This window comes from Uranotaenia lowii, chromosome 3 (genome assembly GCF_029784155.1).
Source record: "Uranotaenia lowii strain MFRU-FL chromosome 3, ASM2978415v1, whole genome shotgun sequence".
Lineage (NCBI taxonomy): Eukaryota > Metazoa > Arthropoda > Insecta > Diptera > Culicidae > Uranotaenia > Uranotaenia lowii.
The window spans coordinates 240,968,730-240,991,459 of record NC_073693.1 but is presented as its reverse complement, the minus strand read 5'-3'; the positions used below and the strand labels follow the sequence as shown (position 1 = coordinate 240,991,459).

Here is a 22,730-nt window from a genome sequence, read left to right as displayed (position 1 = left end):
TAAGATATAATCATTTTATTTTAGGACAATCCCAAAAAAAATTTTATCATTGAAAATGAGCTCAACCTTATTCAAGTCTGTCAATCAGAATAAGATATAATCCAGATTGGAGAAACTTAAAATCGAAAATTTTGAATACTTAATTATAACTTAATCAGATGTAAATATCTTGGTGAGATACGTTTGAGTTAATACTCTGATATGTCCTTCTGATCGGGTTCAAGATGAAATTTATTGAATAACATTTATGAATTAAAATAATAATTTTTAAGATATGATTTCATTTATATTTTCAATCTGTATACTTTATTTGATAGAAGTATGAGTCAAAAGAAAAAAGCTAGGGAGTACTGTTGTTTTTCTCTGTTTTGATCTGCCTGCTTTATTTGATTTTGACAGGCTTTTTGTCTAGTATTCCTTTTTAAATCCCGGGAATCCTATTCCAATTCATTCTAATTTCAATGCATCACCTTTGTGTATTCCTATTCATCTGAATAACACTCGAAGTCACCAGCCTGCCTGTCCGCACGCATCCCGTCTCCAATAGTTCGATCCCAATACATCAAGTAAACCTATTGAAATTCTCATTGTCCCATTTTAATTCATGCAAACAGCTTCCTGATTCCTGTGCGACGTTCCCATTGTAAGTTCCAATAGTCCGATTCCGATCCAACAATATTCCAATGTATCAGGTAAACTTATATAAATTCCCATTGACCATTTTCGTGGGACCAAAATGGCTGTCTGTTTCGGCGCGCTCGAAAAACGTCTCTAAACAAACAGGCTGCATCGGCCTATAAAGAATAAGTAGGAAAATAAACATCATCTTCCTAACAAGCTCAGGTAGAGCAGTAGGCAAAGACACGCAGCTAATAGGATGGGATGGTATTGGAAAAGTGATCAGTTCGATTCTCATCTCTTATCCACAATTTTTGGTATTATTGAGTATAGGGTTGCATAGTTTTTTTGATATAATTATATAGATATTTTTACATCCTACGAGTACTAAATTATAAATCATCCAGAAAGAAAAAAATTGAATATCAAAATATCTCATCTTGATATACAGTCCCCCCACAATCATGGGTCACACACAATTATTAGTCACCGATCATTAGAACTGCTAATATCTACTAAACCAAAAGAAATTATATCATATTATTATTTTTAGTTAATCGACAATATCATCAAAATGCATTAAAAATATTATTCGTGCGTCTGATTACAGTAAAATTTCTGTTTGAATACTTTCTATCAAAAGTAAACTATAAGCTGTGGAACTATCGCATAAAATTCCATTGTTATAAGGTTGACATCTTAAACCGTTAAGCCCCTTATGCAGGTATATCAAAGATTCCAACCAAATGAGTTGGTCCCATATAAGCACAAAAGAAGAGTTTACATTTTCCAAATAAAACTGAGCGAATGAAATGTGAAAATTCAATAATATTTAGTAAAATAAAAGTGACCCATAATTGTTACAGAATCCACCAAGTTCCACACAATCATGGGTCACCTTTTCGCTAGCAAAACAAAACATTTCTTGGTTGCTATAGCTCAACCCAATTGCCCCTTGAACGTATACTAGCAAAGAATGCCCCTGAATGTTTGCCAGAAACTTGTTGGTTTTCATGTTGATATTCGGGTGTTGCCATGGACTTCTATGTGACTAATAATTGTGGGCAATATGACTAATAATTGTTACAAGCTTCAATTTCGACCCATAATTGTGGTTTTGAAAAACGTTGATTGTTTCGGTAAATTATTTTATTTTTCAACAAAATTGGAAACAAAATCATTTTTGAAATCAAAGAGGGAATATTTAATGACTGAAATTCATGCAAAGCTTGATGTTTGATCCACTAACACCCGAATGAACGATTATTTTGTGGTGAAATGATACGTTAAGTGACTAATGATTGTAGGGGGACTGTAATTTAGTTTTTCTCTTTTGATCGGGATTGGGCAGAGAAAAATCTAACATAATTATAACTCAGCAAGTTATGAAAACTTCGAGAAAAATTTCTAGCGGAATCTCAATAACCCACATTAAAAAAAAAATTAAAATAATTTGTCGGTGAACCCCCCATACAAAATATATTTTTTGAAAATTTTCTATTTGAATTCTTCAAAAAATAAATTTATTTTTAATGTTTTATTACTTCAGAGTTCCTAGTTATCTTAGTTTTAACTTTCAATACTATTAAATTGAACTGGTAACTCAACAATGTCACCATAAACTTTGAAAAATTTTCATTTTTTTTAACTAGTTACAGAGCTGTTAAAACATAAAAAATGCTTAAAAAGTATCTTCTAATCCTAAAATTCTAAAATTGGCTGCAAATCCTGTCAGCAGTCTGAGAGGGTCAAATTATCTGAAATGATTTGAATTATCTAGAATTATATGAATCCATTTATGAATCCATTTGAATCCATTATCTTTAGATTTTCTTAAGAAAATCAGTTTTTAGGAACCGCTATAGCTATAACTTTTTTATGATAACGCTTATCGTGATGCGATCTGGAGTAGGAACGTTTGCCTTAATTCAAGCTTTCAAAAAAAAAATAATAGTAATAAGATAATGAATATTGAAAAGTAAACGATACGTTAAAATCAATTTTTAATCAATTTTTATGCTTCTCCTGAGTTAAATGTCTCAAAATTCCATCCGCACTTCAGACTCAATGCAAATCGCTGCAGCAGTTCTTTCAAAATTAAATTTTGCTTGTTACTGTCTTTGGATACAATGATCAATATAAGCCTGGAGTTTCCTTTAACCTTTTTATTTTTATTAATTTCTAGCCCAATTTTTCTAACCCTGCAGTACTCTGTGATTCTTCCATTTTATTTAAAGAGCTAGCATTACTGTTAAGGATAAATAATCTTAGCTTCTACGGTTTCCAACCCACTATTATTTAAATAATCTCTTGAATTCTTTATTTAAAATTTAATTTTATAGTTTTTTTTTTTGAGATTATTCTATTTAATGAATGAATCTAGTCTAAAACTCTGATAAATTTGAATTTTTTTTCCAAAATAATGCATTTCAATCTTTTTGTTGATCTTAAATTTACAAAAAATTAACAGTATTGTTGGCAATAGTGAATTCAAATTCATCATATTTAGTTCATCCCTTACTTCTTTATTCTTCTGTACACTGAAGTTCTGCTTTATTATTAAATAAAACCTTAATGATACAGTAAAACAGTCATAACTTCTACAATGTTATACCAATTATGGTAAAAACTACGGAAATCATTCATTTGAATAAACCATAGAAATCCATAATAAAAAAAAATTAAACGCATAAATCTTCTCTATAACTGTCGATGATATTGAAATTTCTCTTGAAAAAAAAATCGTTTTTCATCGTTTTGTTGATCATGAATTCGAAAATATCAACAGTAATTCAATTTTCAAGCAAAAAGGAAGTTCAAATGATGAAGAATAGAAAATTTATTCACCTTCAATATGAGAAAAAAAAATTAAAATTGATGTTATGTAGTGGAAGATAAACGGATTTCAGTGCTAGTACTTTAACTTTGAACTAAATTTTATATTTTAAATGTTGTTGAAAACTGGTCTGATTAGATCTGTTTGAATTTAATCTGAAGTGAAAAAATTAAAAATGCCATAAATGAGAGGTATTATCAAAAATATTATTTTTGTTTTTTAAAGTGCGTACCCATATGCATCACAGCCTGCCAATGTTGTGGAAATATTTCCAAAAACCAATTTAAAAAAAAAGGAAAAAAAAATTTGTTGGAAACCAATCAAATGGTTTTGGACTCTTCCTATTCATGTATCATTTTTTTTTTAAACAGAATTAGTTCTCCGAGATATACACATATGAATATAAATTTTGATGCCGCCGACCGTGGCCTAGAGGATAGCGTTCAAGTCTTCTAAGCCAGATCAAGTTTTGGTCACGGCAAACATAGTACATACTCTTTCTCTGGGTTGGTGGTGTTAGCATTAGTAAAATGCTAGCCATTATATCCTTGAAAGATGCACGCTTAGTCTTAAGTAGAATTAAAATAGATCTCTTCAGAGAAACATGAAGTTTCACTGAGATCCTATATGTGTGTGTTCGTTTTTTTAAAAAAAATAAAATGAAATGTTCGTATAAAAATTTTTTTTAGAAAATGCAAATCACTTTTCTTTCCAGGAGTTGACATTTTTTAATGTTTCAGAATGACAATAACTTGAAAAAAAAAATATTTTTCAATGAAAAAAGTCATTGAACTGGAATAATTTTACAGATAAAAATGTCTAAATATGGATTACAAATTTCAAAAAAACATAACGTATGGGGACTCACCGACCAAATATTTTAATTTTGTCTGAAAACGATTCAGAAAAGGCTAAATTTTCCATTTCTGAAAAAAAATAGAGTTACTGTATTTTTTCTTTTTAACATCTTCTATAAACACACTGTTCTATTTTTGGTTTCCCAAAAATTGGATTCAATTTTAAGAATCTGTTGAGCGAAACTCATTGAAGTACGGTTTGAGCTTTGACTTCGATGTTCGTGTTTCACAGGAAGTTGAATGCATATCAAAATAAGATACGATTATTATTTCAAACAAATTCTTTATCGTTGAAAGTGAGTTCAATCGTATTCAAGAATGTCAATAAAAATACTAAGATTCAAGAAACTAATAGTCGCAAATTTTAATAACAAAATTCTTATTGAAAAAGATATAAATATCTTTTTGAGGTATGTTTGAGTTATGATTTTGATAGGCTCTCCTGATTGGGAATTTTTAATAAAATTTGTTCAACAAATTAAGTTTTTGAGTGCAAAAATCAAAAATTTTAAGATGTCAATTTGAGTGTTTTGTTAAGTTTTAAAAATAAAGTGAATGAATCCAAGCAAAATTCGGACTTTTTTTTCAGCGAAAACCGGGCAATCGGGCCTTTCCCAAACTTTGTATCAAATATTCGGGCAGGTCCGGATAAAATCGAGCAATCTGTCAATTTTAATTGCTGCTAGAAATCATGAGATTTTTCAGTATGAGTTCTTTTAGTGACTAGGACTATTTAAATACTAAGAAGTGTTAAGAAATTCATATCAGGTAAGAAATTCCAGATGTCTTAATTTTTTTTATTAGACATCGAATTTCACACACTTTAGACTATTCAAAATTCTGGTTTGACACCCAGATTCCGGATTCAGTTTTTAAATTGACAAATATGTTACGCTCTTGATCATTTTTACTCCCCTGTATGACTTCTATCTTCTAAATATAAGATGTTCAATGTTCATGGACTAACTAAAAGTTTGGGAAAGCTTATTGCATATTTCATTTTGCAAAAATATAATCAATAGCTAATCCTTATTTCAGTAACCTTCAAATATTCATTGATATCACCAATAGCTTCATCCGATTTTGAGAGGCCAATTTCAATTTCCAGCACTAATCCTCGGTATATTTTCTTTGCACTAAAAAAACCCAAACAAAAATCTTCCGCAGAATCCCAAATGGATGAAGGAAAAAATGATTCTAATGGTGGAAACGCTGCACGCCGAGGGCGACGGAGAGATGCCGAACGTAAGTGTGCTTTCGAATGTGAAAGAACTAATCAATTTTTTCTCTTTTCTGTTTTCGTTTTTTCCCGCCCGCTTTTCTCTACATGCGTATGATTCTTCTAAAATGAAAAAAATAACCAATGAAACCCAACTGTGCGGTGTGCGATACCTAAAAAAAATTCTCCAAAACTAACTACTTAACCCCCGAATATGATTGATGCACATGAAATCGACAAAAAAATCCGGATTCGAATCCAAAACAACAATAAACCAAAAACAACCGTGTGCTGGGTTACGCGTGTGAATTTTTTCTACTGGCGTTCTTCTTTCTAAACCAACTCTTCCGCTGTGCTCGGGAAATGCGCTTTTAATTAACGAAAACATGAAAAACCGACCTTTACCGGTGTTTGTGTGCGATCTGTTGGGTGAAACGTGCTTTGTAAATTTGTAAAATTGTCGGAAAAAACGTGTGGTCGGATCAACAACATCTGTACTCTCATGACGTCATCCGTCATTTTCCGAATCCGGTTATGGGATTTCTTCCTTCTAAATAATCTTTGGTGATGGCAAAATAAAAATGAATCAACAACAACGACAACAACAAACAATCCCTCACAACCCACCCACATAAAAACCCAAACAAACACACGAATACACATCAATCAAGAATCCCGGCTATATGAAGGAGAATTTCATCATTTGTATTGAATCACTGCACGTCGCCGATGTCGGCGATCAGAACAATGTGAGTGCTGCCCCCTTCTTCTATTGCGTAATTCCAAAATTTAGAAGCCTGTTTTCCTTTGAACCAAACTTTGAAACTTCATTGCATATTAATTTGATCGCTTTACATTGTTCAGTTACTCTGTAGTTTATTAGAGTTTATCGTACTGCTCGATATATTGTTAAGCATTTGATATTCATCATTAAAAAAAAAGACATGCAATCATCTACTCGAATCACTGAAGGCTTAAGATAACATTCTTTCTTCCAAAGAAGCAGTATTCATCAGGTTCATCCTTATTTCAGAATTCAAACATTAATAAAATGAGGTAATGATCAAATCCTAAACTTTCCACTTCAGATTCAGAATATAAATTTTGAAGGCAGGCTTAGAATTTAGGTTCAAATTTTTCATCTGGTTCAGATAACAGATTTGAGTTTTCAGCTTTTAGATCCGTATTAAGATTCAGCCTTAGCTGTCATTTTAGGAGTTTAGTTCACGAATTCGGATTTCAGATATCAGACCTCACACATTAGATATCAGATCTCACATAAAATTCAAATTTAGAATTAACATTCACATTCCAATTTCAGATATCAAATATCAGGTACAAGATTCGGATTTTGGGATTTCAGATTCAAATTTCCGATTTATGATTAAGGTTTAAGATTTAAATTAAGATTTCGAAATCAGATTCCAATTTCAGATTCAGAATCAAATTTTAGATGCAGGATTTACATTCAGTTCTCAGGTTAAGATTGTAGAATGGGGATAGTTCCTTGGTTAATTCCTCGATAAATCAACATACAAAATGGACATACAACTAAAAATTCTAGATTTAGATTTTAGAAATTTATGGGGCCTATTCCTTATCTTTATGACAAGCAACAAGTCACCAAAACAAACAAATTCCTGTCCTACAAAACGACCAACTGCTACTTAGCAACATCGGAGCTGACGTCTACAGTCTCTTTACTGGCGTCCAACATAAAGCTTAGTTCATTTAGACATGGGACACTTTCTTTTGGTTATTGCTAAGTCCCTGATGATCGGGTATGCAAAATTTTGACAGCATTGGATTAGTAGAGGTGTTGCCCAGCAATCAATCATGTAAACTCAACCTCAAAAGACAAATTTTTGCTAGTTCCAGAGCTCGTAAGCTGTGTAGCCAGGGCTGTGCCAATGTGACAAATACATTTTTATGGTCGATAAAACTTGTGATGTAAACAATGTTTCACAAGTTACGTCAGTTGAATTCATTTACATTTCTGGTTCTAACAAGGTCTTTAGCAGAATACAGTTTATATTTGCTGGTTGTTTTTTTTTTTTTTAAAAATATCATTACTAAACAAAATTCCGCTCCTGTGAAAAAAAATCATGACGAAAACTTTGGATTTCGATGTTTTCAAAAGCCTGAAAAGATCAGCCTTGTTTGAAAACTGCCTAATTTAAGATCTAAACTAATCGATTTTATTGTTAATTGAGGTTTGTGATGATTCTACAATGTTTCTGTTTGAATCTTCCTTAAAACGTGTTTTTGTTTTACAAATTCAATCAAGTTTAGATAATTTCGAAACAGCTGAATCCACCAAATTGTCTCCAGTTTCTGTCATATAAGAAGTATTTGTCAAAACAGTAGCGGAAATTGAAAAAGTAGGATGCAGTCACCTAAAGCACCGATCAAATCAAGTGTTTCTGGAAAATTCTGATCAATATGATAACTAAAAAAAGTGTTCAGTTCATATCCATCTCAGAAAGTTTTTCGATTAAACGAATGTACAAACCGCGAAGAAATTCAATATCTTTCGTCCTACATGACTCAAATCTATGAAATTATACTTTCCTTTTGTGAAAATTTCCGGAGAATCGATTGCACATAGTTTCAAACGCCGCACAAGCTTGCGAACGGAGATATAGTGCCTTTTTAACCCCTAATTCCCCTATATTTTGTAAACATTCCAGAAAAACACTGTTTCGAACCAGAGAATTTTGAACGAAAACATGCCTATCTTGTGTAATTTTTCTGAGGAATCCAATGAAGGCTGTTTTGGCCACCGCACGCTTCGGAAAATGGAGTTATAGCTGTTTTTACCCTCAATTCCCCTACATTTTTCAACTATTTCAGAAAAAAGCTTGTTCGGACTTGAACATTTTGAACCAAATGGGTTGTATCTTGTGTGTTTTTTTCCCAGCAATCGAATGAAGGCTATTTGAACCACCCCACACGTCGAAAAATGAAGTTATGACTGTTTTACTTTCAATTCCCCTACATTTTTCAAATTGTTAGGAAAACGCATGTTCGGACTTGAAAATTTTGAATCTATTGGGATGTATCTTGTGTGATTTTTTTCGAGGAATCCAATGAAGGCTGTTTGAGCCACCGCACGCTTTGGAAAATGGAGTTATGGCTGTTTTTACCCTCAATTCCCCTACATTTTTCAATGATTTCAGAAAAAAGCATGTTCGGACTTGAAAATTTTGAACCAAATGGAATGTATCATATGCAATTTTTTCCAAAGAATCCAACGAAGCCTATTTGAGCCACCGCACGGATTGGAAACAGAAGTTATGGCTGCTTTACCCTCAATTTCCCTACATTTTTCAAATTGTTAAGAAAAAGCATGTTTGGACTTGAAAATTTTGAACCAAATAGAACGTATCATGTGTTATATTTTTCGAGGAATGTAACGAAGCCTATTTGACACACCGCACGCATCGGAAACAGGAGTTATGGCTGTTTTACCCACAATTCCCTTTCATTTTTCAATAAGTTCAGAAAAACCGTGATCGGACTTGAAAATTTTGAACCAAAAGAGACTTATCTTATGCAATTTTTTCCGAGGAAGGCTGTTTGAACCCCCGCACGCTTTGAAATATGTAGTTATGGCTGTTTTTACCCTCAATTCCCCCACATTCTTCAATGATTTCAGAAAAAATGTAGGGGAATTGAGGGTAAAAACAGCCATAACTCCATATTTCAAAGCCTGCGGTGGTTCAAACAGCATTTATTGGATTCCTTGGAAAAAATTGCATAAGATAAGTCTCTTTTGGTTCAAAATTTTCAAGTCCGATCACGGTTTTTCTGAACTTTTTGAAAAATCAAAGGGAATTGTGGGTAAAACAGCCATAACTCCTGTTTCCGATGCGTGCGGTGTGTCAAATAGACTTCATTCTATTTCTCGAAAAAAATCACACGTGATACGTTCCATTTGGTTCAAAATTTTCAAGTCCAAACATGCGTTTTCATAACAATTTGAAAAATGTAGGGGAATTGAAGGTAAAACAGCTATAACTCCATTTTCCAAAGCGTGCGGTGGCTCAAACAGCCTTCATTCGATTCCTCGAAAAAAACTCCACAAAATACAACCCATTTGGTTCAAAATTATCAAGTCCCAACACGCTTTTTCTTAGCTATTTGAAAAATGTTGGGCAATTGAGGGCAACATAGCCATAACTCCTGTTCCCAATTCCGTGCGGTGGCTCAAATAAGCTTCGTTGGATTTCTCGGAAAAAAATCACATATGATACAACCCATTTGGTTCAAAATGTTCAAGTCCGAACATGCTTTTTTTCTGAAATTAATGAAAAATGTAGGGGAATTGAGGGTAAAAACAGCCATAACTCCACTGAAGCGTGCGGTGGCTCAAACAACCTTCATTGGATTCCTCGGAAAAAATCACACAAGATACGTTCCAAAAGATTCCAAATTTTCAAGTCCGAACATGCATTTTCACAACAATTTGAAAAATTGAGGGGAATTGAAGGTAAAACAGCCATAACTTCATTTTTCGAAGTGTACAGGGGCTCAAACAGCCTTCATTCGATTGCTCGGAAAAAACCACACAAGATACAACCCATTTGGTTCAAAATTTTCAAGTCCGAGCAAGCTTTTTCTGAAATAATTGAAAAATGTAGGGGATTTGAGGGTAAAAACAGCCATAACTCCATTTTCTGAAGCGTGCGGTAGTCAAAACAGCCTCCATTCGATTCCTCAGAAAAAATCACACACGATAGGTTTGTTTTCGTTCAAAATTCTCTGGTTCGAAACAGTGTTTTTCTGGAATGTTTACAAAATGTAGGGGAATTAGGGGTTAAAAAGGCACTATATCTCCGTTCGCAAGCTTGTGCGGCGTTTGAAATCTATGTGCAATCGATTCTCCGAAAATTTTCACTTAAGGAAAGTATAATTTGATAGATTTGGGTCATGTAGGACGAAAGATATTGAATTTCTTCGCGGTTTGTACACTTTTTTCCCCATTGTGGAATGGTTTTCAAGAAACGCGCATTCATAATTAAGAAGTTAAAATCCAACCAAATAAAAAAAAAGCGCATTCATAACTGTCCCATTTCTAAATGAACTAAGCTTTACTCCAAGTGACTACTTTTTGTCACTAGCATTTAACGCGTGACTGGACTCAGTCACCCAAATCGATAACTTTGAAGATGGCTGTTTTTTAAAATGCATAGATATGTACATAGATTTCAATGGGAAATGAGAAACTTTAACTACAATCATCATTAGTTTACAGTTTATGATTTATAAAGATTTGTAATTTGGTTGCTGACAAGAATTGAAGGTTCCCTTTTTTTGTTGATTTTAGACATGAGTCTGAGTAGTCCGAACGAAAAAATTATCGCCTAGCACTAGCTTGAGATAGAAGGTTTTGAATATTATTTTTTTGAGAATATTTTTCTAAACAAAAACCTTGGAAAGCGTGGAATTGCGTGAACTAAATGTTTGATTCCAGAGTAGCAACTGAACTCATTATCTGCTTTCAAATTTTTCCGGTTACCAATAGTGTTCGATAAGACGAATATCTTAAATCTGAGTCTGTAATCTGAATCTGAAATCAGAAGATAAAATTTAAATCTGAAATCGGATTTCAGGTACAAATTTCTGATCTAGATATCAGATTCAGATTTCAGATTCAGATACCAGAATCATATTTTAAATATTCATCTATTTGAATACCATTTGTAACCAGAAAAATTAAATGTGAAAGCTGAAAATGAGCTCAGCCTATCCTAAGCTAGGCAATAGTTATTTCGTTATGTCTGAATACAACAAATAAAATGAGAAATCTGCGATTCTTGACAGCAATCAGAATAACTGTTGTTTTGTGTTGACTTTTGTATAAAAAATGAAGGTATTTTCTTTATAAAGCCTAAACTAGTGTATCAAAGTTTCTGAAAGGATGAGTAATAGTTAACGAACTCCAAAGTGCTCCAACTATCCAACTATCCAAAATATGAAAGCGACAAACTGTAATTCAAAAGGTTGCGTAATAAAGTCAATATCCTAATTTCAAGAGATAAAATTGCACACGACAAGCTTAAATTAAACATTTATTTACCCGCTAAAAAGTTTTGGAATAATTTAAAAGCATTTGGTCTGAGTAATGAAGAAAAAATTTCATCCATTTCTAATTTTTTAGCCTCAGATGTAAATGACTACTTTTATTCAAATTTTATATTCGATAATAGTGAAGAAATTCTCATTCCACAAACTTCAACCGGTTCCAGTTTGTGGTTCAAACCTTTTCATGAATATGAAATAGTGAATGGAATTGCCTCTATTGAATCCAACGCTACTGGACTCGATAATATCCCTATTAAACTTGTTAAAATTGTTCTTCCATCCAAACCATCTTTTTAATGCCATTATTAGAATATCTAAATTTCCGTTTCAATGGAAAAAAGTTAAGGTTATACCAATTCCAAAATAAATCCAATAATCACGATATTACTTATTTAAGACCAATTAGTCTTCTAAGCTCCATCTCAAAAATATTCGAAAAGCTGATCACACAACAAATTTCGGACTATATAAATGAGAAAAATCTTTTAAGCTATAGTCAATCTGGATTTAGTGCTCATCATAGTACAGAAACTACCTTGATTAAAGTGCATAATGATATTGCCTCTTGATAAAAAAGCGTTAGCAGTTCTCCTATTAATAGATACTGCTAAAGCGTTCGACATGGTGTCCCACAAGAAGCTCATCGAAAAATTAATTTCTAAATTTTATTTTTCTGAACCCGCAGCGAAAATGATTAAATCATACCTTCAGGGTCGTGAACAGGCTGTATTCCTTGATAACTGTTTGTCTATCCTAATGCTCATTGAGTCAGAAGTTCCTCAAGGATCAATTCTAGGACCACTTCTTTTTTCACTCTTCATAAATGATCTTCCTACAGTTCTTAAATATTGCAATATTCAAATGTTTGCTGATGACGTGCAAATATATTTTTGCTTTAACAAATCAGTGCCCCTGAGTGATGTTTGTGATAAAATCAATTATGATTTACTAAAAGTTAATGAATGGTCCTACTTAAACCTTCTACCTATAAACCCCGCAAAAACTAAAGCTCTGTTTTTTAATAGATGATTCAGATCTTCAGAGACTACAATTGGCAGACTCGGAAATTATTTTCTCCGATTATGCGGAAAATCTTGGCGTAATCTTTGATCATGAACTGTCATGGAAAAGGCAAGTAAAAAAACAATGTAGCAGAATCTATAGATCCTTAAAAAGGCTTAATCTTACTACTAGGCACCTCGATATTAAAACTAAATTAAAACTGTTCAAATGCTACATTTATTCATTGTTTATCTTCGAAGATTTTATCTATTCAAATTGTTCAGTTAGGTCCATGGACGGACTTCGAGTTGCTTTGAACTCATGTGTCCGTTACGTCTATGATCTATCTAGATTTTCAAGTGTTTCTCATCTTCAAAAAATGCTGATCGGTTGCCCATTCTACAACTTTTATGAACATAGGTTGTGCGTTTTACTGCATAGAATAGTTACTAGAGGAGGTCCGCATTACATTAAAAGTCTATTTGTTCCAGTAAAAAACTCTAGATCTATAAATTTTGTAATTCCACCTCATATTTCAGTCTATTGCTATTACTCGTTTCTCGTAAGAGGCATCTCGAACTGGAATAATATTCCTACCAGCATTCAGTCCATTAAGTCGTAATCGGAATTCAAGAAATCTTCACTATCAAGATTTACATTGAACAGGTCATCAGAAACAATTATATTGAAGTCGAAACAATGCAAACCCAAATGTAACACTTCAAAAGATTGAACATATCTTATGTTACACGAATAAAATGGATTATTATTATTATTATTATTAAAACTATAAAAAAGAGATAATTGATAGTTTCTCATATCCCATTCAGATCTATGTACGTACATGTATGTAAGCTTCTCCTACTTCTTTTTCTAACATCAACATGACCATAACTTGTAAGCATCCTGGAAAATGGAAGACCTGTGTCTTTCATTTTTTTCAAAATTGTGTCTGTTGAAACTTAAATAATGGATTGATCTCACCCAAAACTGTTAAAGCTTAACGCAGATTCAAACATGTTGTATATTTGATACCATCCGGATCTCTTTTCCAGCTAAGATGACATGTCCTGTTGACTTCAGCAAACTTCAAATTTTGTTGACTATATAGCTCTGTGGTGATATTAACTTAATTTTTCCACTGAATATAATAAATCTTGAGACACAATTGCATTCACAAAATACCTTTACCAGGTTTTCTGGATGAGGTTTTTCTTAACTTTTACTGAACCACAAATTTTTTCCAAAGGCACTTGTGCAATTCCAACCCATAACTTTCACATGAACGATTTCTTTGGCGAACTTTTAACACTTCAACTGTTTTTGGTTGCTAATTTTTGTTGTTTTTCTAACAACTTTTAATAAAATTTGCGGAGTCAGACGCGTGTTGACGGTTTGGCACACGCCTACTATCCCATGTACGTACATGTGTAAGCATGCATGTAAAAAACAGCCGTCCTCAATGTGATCGACGAGAAGTAGTCACTGGGATTTTTTTCGACGCCAGACGCCAGGCTTCGAAGTTGCTTAGTTGCTATGTGGTTTATCTATAGGTGCGGACAAGACTACCGTTGCACGAGTGTGAGAATCAGTTTTTTCAATGTTTTGATTGCTACGTCACAATCGTTCAAAGGCGTCTCGACGTCGGAGTCGCCTTGCGACGGCAGTTTTCATACGCACACCACACCATCGAGCTCGAGCATCGAGTGGAAGTTCTAATCAGAATATGCTCAAAATCGAATCACATGTTCGGTATCCTTCCTTTCAATAGCGATTAAATAATTTTCAAATGATTTGAAAATATCTAACACATCTTGTACTGTTTGTACATTACGAAATTAGTTCGAATTTCCGAGATACTGGCACTATACTCTAAATCGAACCATTAGATCTTCAAACTGAACCTGAATACTACATGTGGAATCTTGATTTGAGTTACAAATCTGATATGGAAAACCTGAAATGTGCCATTTTAAAGCTAAGCTCGTAATCGAAATGTGATCGTAATTTTTGCATACTATATCGGCGGAATTTTTATAAATCAACTTTTTTATAAATTCACCATAAAATTAAAATATGATTTTTAAGAAACTGTTTATGAAAATTATAAAAAAGGTTTTGTTTTCTGTAACTGAAAAAATACCAATTGTTCCGAACAGTATTCGCTAAAACTCCTCAAAAAATTCTCCTCAGCCAGCTTTTTCTACAAGGACTTTTTACCTACCGTTGCTGTTGGTTGCGACTTCATGAAAGGAACGAATTCTTTTGCAGCTGAATCCGTCAAACTACTTCGAGAACCCGAAGAATGAATTTGACATCTAAAATCATCGAGATTATTTTTGCATTCACAACACGACGGCATCTCGAAAATTTAGTAACATTCTATTCTGGGAACGTCAATAACAAACATTCTGGGACGTTGCTACGGTTTCATTGATGCGTTGAATGTTTGCCACCGCGACGGCGTCGTGTTACGTCACAATCGTTTATAAACAACTGTATGGATACAACGAACTAACACTAAAGTTTTTAGTTGACCGCACCTATAGATAAACCACATAGGCTTAGTTGGTCGTTTGTGGAAAGGAATTTGTTTGTTTGTTTTTGTAGGGTCTACCACAACAAATAAGTAAATCGCAACTGTCACTTGCAGTCGAGCAAGTGATTGAATTACCTCAAAAAAATACAAAAAACTGTCACTTGAAACTGATTCAGTGGCTCAGTCACAAAGTTAGGGAATAGGCCCCTGTAATAAGATTTTAGATTTATATATCAGAATCATATTTCAGGTTACAGATTTAGATTTAGATTGAGGATGCAGAAACAGATTTCAGATTCGGATTTCAGTTTATTGTTGTAGTTGTAGTTTATGGATTGAATTCAGAGTTAGGATTCAAAATTTAGTTTTTGAAGTCATTTAAAAAATTAATATTTCAAATTTAGGGATAATTGTCAGATTTCCAACTTATATCCTGAATTCACATTACAGACTCGTCATCTGGAGTCGAAATTCGAAGTCGAGGCGTAACGTAGTTCAGGAAAAGAATTCAGTCAGGACTTAGCATTCAGATTTTGCTCTTGTAATCTTAGATGTTTTGTTTTTATTTTGATGTTCACAGAGATCTCCGAGATTTACAAAGTGGTATTTTTCTTAATTATATATTCTATGAATTTCCGCCGGTTAGTCATAAATTTGACCGAAGTATGGAGTAATTTTCTTAGTTTTTTTTTAGTTTCTGTTATTTCACTTTTTTATAACTCTACTGAGTTAAACTAAGTTGAACAGGTTCAAATAATCAGGGTTTTGAGTTTGCTATCTAAATCAGAATTAAAGAATCGTTTGATTGAGAATAAAAGATCCAAGAACTTAGTGGTTAATTGTATGAAAAATCAGAAATTATGATTCCATAGATTGAGCTTTCAACGATTGATATTTGTATCAGAGATTGAGTGAAAAATAGAGGAAATTCAGACAAATTCAGGGTTAAAAAAATTAGATTGAGTATAAAAAGATTAGAAATTTAAAATTTAACACTTCATAGATTAAGAGGTTAGAATTAGGTTAGGTAGAAAAAATAGAGATAATATATTCTAGCGATAAGAAATTCACAAATTGGTGTATTCAAATTCTTAATTTTCCCTTCAATTTAAGATTCCGAATTATATTAAAGTTGAATTTTACAGAGAAAAAAATCCGAGTAATAAAATATAAATAGATATGACTAAGATGACAGTTTTCAACTTAGATATGGAATTCAGAATTTAAATATTAGATTTTGAATCTGAATGGTTTTAATTCAATCTTCAAATCGTTCAAAAAAATATTCCCAAATATGTACCATTTTAAGTAGGCTTAACCTAAAAAAAATCATTACCTTTTTTTCGAGCAAATGAAAATTTTACCAAAGGCTTTACAGCATCTCCACATTATACATTAGAAAAATCCATTTCAATTCAAAGCAACTACAAAACCGCTTATAACTCACCATAGTGTAGTGACTTGGTAGTACATATTTACTCTAAAGGCTTTCACTAACCGCAAACTAACAAATTATGATAGCCAAAAAGTTATGAAAACTATAAGTAACCTCATATAATTCATAATGTTTTGAAATGATTCTTCATCTGCATATGGACTCTTAGACAACCTTTCGTGTTTCAAACTAGCCTTCGATTGCACATGAGTTTTCATTCTTCATCCAACATTCCCATCATCGCGTTTGATTTACCATAGACTTCACGCACTTTTTTGCACGTGCTTTTTCGAGTGATTTTGCTCGGTTGTGGTGGTTTTCCTCTAATACGCACTGTTGTAGATAGATTAGCTGGAAAGTAATTTTCTAATCGAGGTCTTCTAACCAATTGAGACAAATCCCTTATTGAAAATGGTCAACGGTTAGAAAATTACTTTACGTTATTTACTTTTAAGTTATTTTGGACTTTTTGCCTTTAAATCTAAGGTGTTATCGTTGTTCCAATGAACAAAGCCTGACATGGTTTTACACAATTTGTTTTTTTTTACAATTCTTCCTCCTGTTGATGCCGCCTATTTCTGGCTCAGGCTCATGAGTTACCCCAGGATAAGCTAAAACAGCGTGAAGTAGTTCATATCGACATTGCCAATGATCCGGTGTCCGCCAGTGACTATAAGGAAACGGAAGATCCCACAAAGTAAGTTCCCATCGAATTTAACCAACCGATTTCATCGGTACTGAAATGTCTCTTTTTTTTAATTTTCAGATTCAAATCGGTGAAAACCGGCCGAGGACCGCTGGTCGGTCCGGACTGGAAGAAGAAAGTCCAGCCGGTGATGACGTGCTACAAGCTGGTCACCTGCGAGTTCAAGTGGTTCGGGCTGCAGTCCAGGATCGAGAACTTCATCCAGAAATCAGAGCGAAGACTGTTCACCATTTTCCACCGGTATGTAATGGAGTTTTTTTTAACATTAGGGGTTCCTGGGGGTCAACAACTGACGCGCTTCAACTTCAGAAACTATCTATCATCTTTGGGTCACCTTCGTAAAATTACCATGAGTGTGTTCACGAGACCTTTATAAAATCCTGTTGAAGGGCGAACACGAAATTATTACGACACCGGCAACGTCATACCAATTTTCTTTTAATGTTTAGAATCAAACCAAAATTCAAGGGTAGTTTTATGAATATATCTAAAGAAAAGATAATCGATGGAGCCTTGAGTATAAAGTTGAACACATTTTCGCTTGATGCCCTCCATCAAAGTCTTTACAGTGTCATCCGGTACCAGTTTCTCAGTTTTTTTTCCCATTTTCTTAACATGTCCTTCTCGTCTTTGACTTGCTCTTCCGAAGTTTCCGCTTCATTATTGCCCAGTACTGCTCCACCGGGCGCAGCTCCAGGGGTTCATGTCCTTTGGAACAAAATGGACAGAATTGGCCTCATACCACTTCAGGATACTTTTAGAATAGTGGCATGATGCCAAATCCGCCCAAAATAGTGGAGCTTCGTCGTGCTGCTGCAAGAACGACAAAAGGCGCTTCTCGAGTTACACAGATTTGTAGATCTCGCCATTTACTTTGCCTTTTGTCACGAAAGGCAAAGTAAACGTTTGGCAGTCCGCAAGAGCAGATATCCTGCCAAACGAGATATTTGAAAGCGAACTTCGACATTTTCTTCTTTTTAAATTTGATGATAAGTTTTAATCGCCGATAAATTTTATTAATTTAATATGTTCATTGACACGTGCGGCGAGATGAAACGCTAGGTAGAAGAATTTGTAAAGGCATGAAGAATAGAAGGCTTGAAGAATACTTTTTAAATTTGTCGTCCACATCGAATTTGCTCTAGCCGGTGAAAAACTCTAACACCGGAATTTGCTTAAAATAGGCTTTTATATACGTTTCGTCGTCCATCGCACAGCAGCCATATTTTGTCAGCATCTTCTCGTAAAGCTTCCGTGCCCGAGTTTTAGCCGTCGACTGTTGCCGCTCATCGCGGTTTGGGAAGTTGTGTACCTCTTATGTATGTAGTCCAGCTCTCTTCTTTGCATTCTGGACGTATGTAGCTCTGCGACATTAGACTGAGTCGATTTGGGGTCATTTTTGAAATCCTCAAACCTTGGAGTCTAAAAAGCTTTTTTTTTAATCCAAAACTCATTCGTGATTTTTTGCAGAATTTTTAAGTATCGTTTACATGAGTAAATTTGAACTTTTAGGTTTGTATTGGAAAATTGAATATTTGGTACTGAAAAATCCACATCATTCTTGTTTCTTCTGTGGAACCGAGCCTGCCAATGGTTTTAAAGGCAATTATAACCTTGATCGTTACAATGGCGCGTTTCGTGTACTCGGTCGCAATTCGGGTGCCGTCTACTGGAAAAAGTCAGTGCCGCTGTCTTAGTTAAGATTAAAGGTCATTTCGGTAATAATATCACTGAGAATACCGTAGTTTTACACGGCTTGGGGAAGAGCCGACCACTTAAAACTAATCCTGTTCTTAAACCGCAAACATCGGTTGACCTGTAGAGACTATTACTCCAGATCTGGGGAGTGTAGGCCAAGTTCTTCTTAATTTTTCACATAACCATGGCGGTTGACATCAAGTTTTGTGAAGCTTAGCATTCATATTGGTACAGTTCGATACAGTTTTTCCAAGTTTGCTTCTATGGTATTTTTCGTGTTTTATGGAAAACGACACCTAGAACTTTGACAGCATTTTTTCCAAAACCGTTGCGAAAAGCGAGCTGCGAGGCGACGATTCCCATGGCTTCAAGTTTCGGTATGTAAAAATAAAGGGGTAAAGGGTGTTTGAATCAAAAAGTGGTCAAGCTAAATTACGTTTAAATCGATTATTTGTTTATTAAAAAGTCGATGTATCTTTCTTTTTGAAGTTCAATATGTATAAAAGACGTAAAAAATACCCAATGAAGATTCCAGACGACCCAGTCCAAATTGGCGAGCCTTTCGTTTGACGCCTGCATCAGAATTTGCACAGTAACCTTATCCACTTTCTTCGGCGCAAACGCTAGTTTGATTTGCGAGAAGCATCTAACAGTTTTTGTGTCTTCTTAAGGTGCTGCTTAATTATCGCCCAATATTTTACGATTAGGCGAAGTTCTGGTGTGTTGGGAGGGTTCTTGTCCTTAGGTACAACCTGAATGTTGTTAGCGGCATACGTTGACTCCATGACCTTTATTCCATAATGGCAGGATGCCAAATCCGTCCAAAATAGCACAGACAAATCATGCTTTTTCAGGAAAGGCAGCAAACGTTTTTGAAGACACCCCTTCACGTAAATTTGCTGGTTGACGGTCCCGGTTGCAACGAAAATGTCGCTTTTCAGGCCACAGGTACAGATAGCTTGTAAATGGCGAACTTTGATAGTTTAATATGCTTGAAAATGTCTGCCATCTTTAGCTTTTCCAAAAGAGGCTGAAGAAAGGTCACTAAACATAACAGGCTCAGTGGATCCCCTTGGCGAGCTGACTTTCTGATGGGATCAAAAGCATGACTAAGGTCAAGTGTAAATATCAAAAATGCCGTCTGCTTATGCTTATTGGTCTCACGGTATTCCACTCCAGACAACCCTTAGTAATCTTATCACCAGCCGTTTTCAGGTCGAAGTCGAAGAAAGTCGATTTTGGCCAGAAAATTTGTTTCGAGATAACACCATATCTCGACTTTTCATGCATTTGGCATCAAAATTGAAATTTCTTTTTTTCCGATTTCCTTTAGTCATCCCTCCTTTAGTGATTTTTTAGGGTAAAAAAACTGAAACTTTGAGTTTCAGTAAAAGTAATGAGTAAAAGTAAACAGCAATCGGGGACTCAGGGGAAACATCAGCCAGCAAAGCGAACGTTCATTTCTGCGAATTCAAAATTCAAATTGTTTTCGTTTGGCAGCCGAACACATCAATCGGAGAACGCATCGGGGCGTGCACGCTCTTTTTTTTTTTAACTCAAAATTAAGTATGACCAGGGTTCAACACATAGTTCGATTCTATGAACTTAAAGTTGAGTACCCTTTTTCTTCCTTGCGATGGTTCAAAACGGAGTTCGAACTGCGAACTCATAATTGATCCCTTTTTTTCCTCCGGTGAGGGAGCAAAGCTGAGTTCGACCTTATGAACTAAAAATTGAACTCTCTTTGTTGAACTGAAAACACTTAGCGAGTTCACTTCGAACTGGAACAGCAACCAACGAACACGTCGCAAAATTTTGTCACTCCGGAACAATTACCGGAAGACTATATCAAGGAACGTCATAATAGAATGTCCACCGTGTCAGCATGAAATTCTGTCCGTCATTGTCATCATATGGTGAGCGGCTTGGACTATCCGGGAACTTCCGGATGTTATTTACTTCCCGTGGGAAGTAACATTCGGAAGTTTTCTTTGACCGGGAGTCAAACTTTCCACTTTCCATCGCTCTGTAATTGCAATGCAATGTACCGGAACAGCAGCATCCGGGTACACAAAATTTTAACCATCCTTTAATTTTCTGAAAATAAACAACCCTCGTGAAAAAGGATAAATTTTAGTTCGGCTGCCGAACTTAGTATTGAGTATGCCTATCAGAACTTAATTTTGCGATTGCCTAGTCGTACTCAAAGTTGAGGGCTGCCACTGAAGTGCTGTTTTGAACCAAAATTACTTAATTTTGAGTTTAAATAAAGGAGCGTGTGGCTAAAAGTGGTGGGCTGATGTCATGCTGAGGCGACAAGCAGCGCAACACGTTCACGCGACATACCTGCTCTCATCCTGGTCCTGGACATACCTGGTCCATGGAAAAAGCGCAGAGCTGTCATGCTGAGCGCATTGGAAAGCGCGACAAAGCTGATGCCTGTGTGATTTGAAGCGCGACAAGTGGGAAATCCAATAGGAATCTTGTTTTTTCTCGGTTTGAAGCAGTGATTTCGGGTTTTAAGCACAATAGTCCGAAGACCCGTCCGAATTTGTGATAATATAGTTCCCGTAAAAAAAACAGAAAACTTTGTCCGTTGAAATTTAGGCATTTTCGCAATCCGGATCATGATCTGATGAGTTTTTAATGGCTCTCGAAAGAAAGAAGACGATTCCAAGCATTATCCAATGTAGAGAAGTGATGATTTGTAGTGAATTTTGAAAACACCATGGCGCGCCAGCATGACATACCAATGCGTTGCATTGCTTTCTTATTGGAATCTAGAACGCAAAGCGATGCTTGTTGCCTCAGCTTGACATCAGCCTTAGGTATAAGGGAACGGGAAACGAGCATAGAATTGTGCGTGCAAGGCAGCGTTGCCAGATTAAGCACTTCTGCGGATCTACGGATCGATGCTCGAAATCTCGTATTTCTAGAGTTTGTTTTGATTAAGTCGTATGAGCCACTTGACTTATTTCGAGAAAATCGCTGCTAAAGTTTTGTAATACATTTTCAATTCTGGTATTTCTAATATAACTCATAGTTGTCTGAAAAGTTGATATGCGATACAAGAATAGATGAGAAACGTGCCAGGATACTCAATACAGGCCTAAATTTAGAAGTTCGGGTGAAAACGTACTTACGACCTTTAGTAATACTTTTTAGGCGCATACGTCGTATCGCTAATTCACGAATTTTATCTTAAAACATGTTTTGTTATGTTCTAACCTTCGCTAATTTCAGCGAACTTGCTTGAAAAACTTAAGTTCTAATGGGATATGATTCCTCCTGGGTACGACTCGATTAATTGCATTAAATTTGAGGAAACTCTTCAGACACATTCCACCTCGACGTGAAATCGCTTTTCCTGACTTTTCTGCATTGTTATCATTCTATAAGTCAACCAGTTTACTTGAAAATGAAAAAAATTGTAGCAAACGGTCGCAAATTGAATTTCTTTCAAAATGAATATAATTTGGTCATTTTAAAATTTAAAATAAATGATTTTGTAAAAGTTGTCAAAAACACCATTTTTTTCAACAAAAAAACTGATTTTCAAAATCATCTAAAACATGTGTAAAAAAACTTTTTTCTCTTTTTTCCGTTGGTTTTGTGTGATTTGAATTATCAAAATTATAGACAATTTTGAGATTTTTTGATACGCGAACGGATAAAAATCACTTTTGAGCGGTACAAGCGCGTGGAATGTGTCTTCAGATGGTACTTCGTCAAG

At 34.6% G+C, this 22,730-nt stretch overlaps 1 protein-coding gene across 1 annotated transcript in view; it reads left to right on the top strand.

Moving 5' to 3' along the window:
• The window catches only part of LOC129753228 (phosphatidylinositol transfer protein alpha isoform), a 76,501-nt gene that overhangs the window by 52,375 nt on the left and 1,396 nt on the right, over positions 1-22,730 (top strand). The window contains exons 6-8 of the mRNA XM_055749027.1: positions 5,479-5,556; positions 17,181-17,290; positions 17,360-17,539. Coding sequence (XP_055605002.1) covers positions 5,479-5,556; positions 17,181-17,290; positions 17,360-17,539 — 368 coding nt within the window. The remainder of the gene's footprint in view (positions 1-5,478; positions 5,557-17,180; positions 17,291-17,359; positions 17,540-22,730) is intronic.